Source organism: Olea europaea, chromosome 3 (assembly GCF_002742605.1).
Source record: "Olea europaea var. sylvestris chromosome 3, O_europaea_v1, whole genome shotgun sequence".
Lineage (NCBI taxonomy): Eukaryota > Viridiplantae > Streptophyta > Magnoliopsida > Lamiales > Oleaceae > Olea > Olea europaea.
In genome coordinates this window covers 10,455,696-10,461,221 of record NC_036239.1, presented here as the reverse complement: position 1 = coordinate 10,461,221, position 5,526 = coordinate 10,455,696, and the positions used below count along the sequence as shown (strand labels likewise).

Genomic DNA, 5,526 nt, shown 5'->3' with positions numbered 1-5,526 from the left:
AATGGAAATCAAATTCCATCTTTCCAATTTTTTTTTGTTTGATTAACAAAATTTTCCCTAAAATTCGAATTCCACATTTTATGCCACCTAAGCTAATTTACATGTTTTCCTTGAATTCCAATTCTCATCAAAATGGTGAGAATTGGAATTCTCGGTTACTGTAGCATTTTTTTTTTTCGATTTTTTGTTGTTGTTGGAAATGGAAACAGATTCTAAGAATTATTGTAAAAAAAGATTTCCCTTTAAATGACAATGTTCATGTAAAATAAAGTCAAACGGAGATCAAAAACACTTTTATCTCAACATTTTCCACATGAAAAATTATCTCAATCAAACACAATAATTTACAATTCTTGGGATAATAATTTTTAGGTAATTTAATTCTCTGAAATTCGTTATCAATTTAATTCAATTTCATCTTTACAATCAAACGGACCCTTAAAGTAATTGTAGGCGAGTCGTCTCAAGTGGGCCACTGTTTTCCATGTTAATCAATTCAAAGTTGCGTTAGGGCGTACCAAACCAAGCGTCGAAATACGGGGCGTTGCGTCAGTCCCGTGCAAAGAATAGAATAGAATACGGGGCGTTGCGTCAGTCCCGTGCATGAGCACGTGACTCCGACATCCGACAGGAAAAGATCCTCACCGTGTTTTCTTTCTTCGACCCTTTTCTAACGGGTGAAAATACACACACTCTTGTTTCTATTAGACCCTCCTCCTCAATATTTTAAACGAAACCCATAAATTTTCTCTTTCGATTTGGCTTTTTTCTTGTGGGTTTTTGTCAATTTCTTTTTATTTGAGGTTAGAGTTTAATTGAGCAAGAAACCTCGGAGATGCAGCAATCAGGGCAAATGTTTCCAGTTACCCCTTCATTTCCTCCTACTAACATCACCACTGAGCAGATTCAGAAGGTATTCTGTTTTTCTTTTATTTGTTTTTACACTTGTTTTAATATGGGTTATTCTATTTCTTTGGTTTAATTGTATGAGCTTATTGCTGGGTTTCGATTAAATAAATTATGGTTTTGTCATTGATATTTCGTTCCTAATGGTATGGCTTTTGTTATGATTCTAATTCTGTAGTATCTATAAAGAAAAGTGTATGTTGATTGAAGACTCAAAAAGAAAGTACTGTTAATGACACTTGTTAGAGTGATGCTGTTTGGGTAAAGTCATGAAGTTTCTGAATACCTGTTTTAGATTAAATTCTTCTGGTGATATAGCTTGCATTTAGTAATTCATATATTCGATCATTTCTGTTGGCTGTAAAAAGTAAAAATCGTCATTTTGTGGTCTATATATGCATTTCCATAATGATAGCTCCTCATCTTTCAATCAATTTCACCTCACTATGATTTCACACTACGTCCTTCACAATGAACTTGTATGTCGAAATTGATTTATTGCACCATTGTTTGATAGCTTCAAAAAACTTTTAATCATACACATATAAGTTATTAAGTTTATAATTATGTGAAACTTGATATATATTGGTTAATTTGATCCAAATTTCAGTCTTTTCTTATGGCTGTCTGAAAACTAGGCCCTCCTTATTTTGCTAAATGGTGAAATCCTTTCGTTTTCCAAGTTAATTAACATCGTATTAGTTGCAATGAATGTTGGGAAAATGACGTAATTTGAACTGGATAGCTTTGATTATATTAGAGTTGGTGAATGATGAGCACATTAAAGGTGTCATTCTGCTTTTTGGTCTCAAAAGTCTATTATATAACGGACACGTTTTTTATAACCACCTGATTTTTCCTAAACTATCTTTTTTTATTTTTCTTTTGGATATATTTGCAATTCTCACTCATAAAAATGGCCTGAAATATATTTTACTATTCTAATTTACTTTCTACATAAAGCATTTCCAGACCAAAATAATGTAGGATTTTGCTACCTGTACATAAAAATGTTACATAAGCGGTTACTAAAAATGATGTAGAGGGAAAAGATATGAAAAGGTAAAGTATCATGAGAACGTTACGTAATTCCTTCTTTAAACCTTGATGTACATGTAGCAAGTTCGAAAAATGTATACGATAATCAGCACCTGCATCAACTGTGCCAAAATATCTAGTTTTATAAACAGCTCAGTTAGTTTGAAGAGACTTCATATCATAGCCTCTTAATGAATGAATTCAGTTAATTCATGGTGTCTTATGATACTTGTTAATAGCCCAACCCTGCATATATAACCACTACCTGTCTGTAGTTATAGCTTAAAATGTGCAGATGTATGGCCTTCGGTAGGTAAGAGTAGTAAAGGTCAACATTTATGTGTATTTATTATATGTTTAGCATGCTGGATCGCATATAACTGAATAAGATTAGTAAAGAAAAAGAAGTTGAAATAGTGTTGTACTGTGCAATACTAGGTAACAAGCATGCCATTCGTGTTTCCTCTTTCTTCTGTAGCATAATGACTCCAATTGTTATTGTTCATAGCAGAGTCTCGATTACCTGTTGTCCCACGTAACATGTAGTGCATTACAAAAAAAGATTATACTTTTTGAATGCTTCATCTCACCTTAGCAGTTTTTTATTGTCAGACTTTCTGGTTTAATTTACATCTTGACATGCAATCTTGTTTTTCAATTCATGGTGTAGTACCTTGACGAGAACAAGAAGTTGATATTGGCAATTGTGGACAATCAAAATCTTGGAAAACTCGCTGAATGTGCCCAGTGAGCATCTCTCTCTCTTGTCTGCCAGCAGCAGCTCACACTTTCTCTTCTACATGTGTATCAGTGTATTTCTGTGAATTTTCTTTACATAGTGATAATTGATGTTGCTATATATGCCAAAGAACCTTTTAAGAGTCGTCACAGCTGGAGATGAAATAGATACTGTTGCTGACCCATAGTTTGTGTATTCAACTACATTCGATCATCTGATATCAGATATACCTGATGCTAACAACTAAACTACAAAACTTAAATGTGTGCTTTACCACATTTAAAAGTGTTGGTTGGGATTGATTTTATTTTATTCGTTTCTTATTTTAATTGGAGATGAGATATTTGGTGGCCTTGAAACGTGGACCTTTCGTTGATGTGGTGGCTCTTGCTATTAGCTATATTACATCTTAGAGTTTTTCTTAGTGACCACTGTTCCAATTTTCATGAATTGGCGTTCGCAGATTATCAGAATCCCTCTTGTTTTTCTCTGTATATGGCGTTTATCCGTACATGTGCTTTGTGTAAGTGAATGAGAGAGAAAAAGGTCATTTATCTGAAGTAGGTTCATTAGATTTGGCTTTCAACCATGTGTAGTGATAATGTGAGTGAACCATCCCAGAATTCATAAGCCATCCAAATTATTGGACAATACTTAGAGCCTGTTTGTCTCCCATTATAGGAGAAATTATAGAGTTTTGTATAGTATTTTTTGAAGAATTTGTGGTTAAAATTTAAAGAAATGTTATTGATTTGTGTAGAATATTTTATTGTGTAAATGTGTGATGGAGATTGTTACTATAGCAAACAAATTTAATTTGTTAAAAGATGACAAACAAGGGTTTAATTGTTTAATTGAAAGAAAAAATCATATGATATTGACCTTCATGATATGCTGTTCTGGATGATAAGTTACCAGGCTCTACTTCAAAAGAATTTGATGTATTTGGCTGCAATTGCCGATGCTCAATCGCAGACACCTGCAATGCCTCCCCAGGTATCTTATGACTGTCAGATACTCCAATTTCTCTGATAATATTGCACTATTTTAGCTTATTCACATGTTTGCAAGTGCAGATGGTTCCTCACCCAGCAATGCAACAAGGAGGGTTTTACATGCAGCATCCTCAAGCTGCAGGCATAGGTCCACAGCCCGGTATGTTTCCCCAAAGAACATCCGTACAGTTCAATAATCTACATCAAATGCCAGACCAGCAGCAGCATCTATCCCAACACCACTCACAGCCACAAGCCATGCAAGGTCACATGGGTATGCGTCCTGCTGGGCCTAGTAATGGCATGCACCCCACAAATAACGAGTCTACTCTTGGAGGGAGTGGCCTGGTTTTGAATTCCGGCCATGGAGGAAATAAGCAAGATAACCCTGTTGAAGGGTCCTCTGGAGCCAATGGTCAGGGAACCTCAGATGCTGCACATGGTGGCGGAGATGGAGAGGAAGCTAAATAATGACCTTGTGAAATATCTGAAATCGTCTCCTGTAGGATTAGCGTCTTTCTTGTGGGGTTTTTGTCCGTTCAGCAACGTTCGGACAGGAAAGTTTGTAGTGTTCAAGTGGTAGCAAAGGTTTGATGTTTTTCCTTTCTGGATGGCTTTTTCTCTGATTAGGGGAAGACAGTTTGGCTATAAGCTTCAGCCCTGTTCTATAATAATTTTGTAATGATTCTAGATGTTTTATAAACAGTATGTTACTAGTACTAATTTTCATGTTGATTATAAACATACAAACTTTTCATGCTTTGATAACATTCCTGACTAAAGTATAGAAGGTCTATGTTTTTATTGATGTATGCTTTGTATGCCATAGGTTGTATACGGTTATGAATCTTGAAATTTGCTATAGCTATCTCTAGCCCATTATTGTACCGCTAAAGTATGCCGTGCTAATAATGACATGTTTGATAAGATAGATTAAAAAAACGTTAAAATCTTGCAATATGTCATTCACTCTGTTTGTTTAACAAACAGTTTTGCAATTTTTAGAAACCTTGTACATGTGCATTTTGCTTTGTCCCCCTTCCTTCGGCATTAGAAGAAATATTAAGCTCCCGTTTGCTTAAAATTAAAATCAAATTTTAAGTAGGTTTTGATAAAAGTTGAGAAAATGTGTATTGAAAGTTGTGGGTTTCATAATATGTAGTTAAATTAATCATTGACTTTAATTTAAATTAAAATTTAGATTTTAATTTGTACCAACTTGGGCTAAAATTTGGGCTCTGAATATGAACATGTACTATTTCTTATCCAAATGGAATGTTAATCATTGTCAAGAATAAAGAGAAAAAAAAGCAAGTTTCAAATGAACAGTCTTTAATTTGCTTTGGTTTGACAAAGAAGAAAAAAGGAAAAAGAGAGAAGAATTATTCAAAGAGCGTAAAAAAAAAAAAAAAAAAGTTGTACAAAGACCTCGATGACTTCTGGGAATTTCTCGAAAGAAACCCAACAAGAATTCTGCATCTTAATGATCGAATCTTGCATAAACAATATTTGAAAAAAAGAAAAGTTATTCTTTGAATTATTTTATTAATGTTTTGTTAATTACTCCTCCCTGGATTCTAAAATCCATTCGCCACAAGTGTCCTAATCCTTCAACCGCCCAGAAAATTAAAGCTTATCTATCTTATTTTTATAACATAAGCAAATGATTTTCTTGAATTTAATAAATTCAGACAAGAATTTTTCAAAATTAAGATTATTTAATTTAGCCTGCCTAATAAATGAGGAGTGGATTCTCAGAGTAATTATCCATGTTTAGAAAAAAAAGTTGCCGTATTTAACAGGTTATAATTAGCAGTATCTTAAACAAGAAATTAAGGCCTTAATAAA

The 5,526-nt window shown here is 33.8% G+C and overlaps 1 protein-coding gene across 1 annotated transcript; it reads left to right on the top strand.

Moving 5' to 3' along the window:
• The first annotated feature begins 459 nt into the window (after window positions 1-459).
• LOC111385781 (GRF1-interacting factor 3-like) lies at window positions 460-4,448 on the top strand. Its single transcript, XM_023010197.1, has 4 exons — window positions 460-913; window positions 2,615-2,691; window positions 3,595-3,679; window positions 3,760-4,448. Exons 1-4 carry the CDS (start codon window positions 836-838, stop codon window positions 4,147-4,149), a joined length of 630 nt encoding a protein of 209 aa, XP_022865965.1. The 5' UTR covers window positions 460-835; the 3' UTR covers window positions 4,150-4,448.
• Window positions 4,449-5,526: the final 1,078 nt, after the last annotated feature.

What these genes read in the sequence shown, in the direction of transcription:
- LOC111385781 (XM_023010197.1), top strand. Translation starts at nt 836, where the DNA reads ATGCAGCAATCAGGGCAAATGTTTCCAGTTACCCCTTCATTTCCTCCT. An exon ending in CCACTGAGCAGATTCAGAAG is followed by an intron (nt 914 to 2,614) that starts GTATTCTGTTTT and finishes TTCATGGTGTAG; the next exon opens with TACCTTGACGAGAACAAGAA. An exon ending in AAACTCGCTGAATGTGCCCA is followed by an intron (nt 2,692 to 3,594) that starts GTGAGCATCTCT and finishes CTGGATGATAAG; the next exon opens with TTACCAGGCTCTACTTCAAA.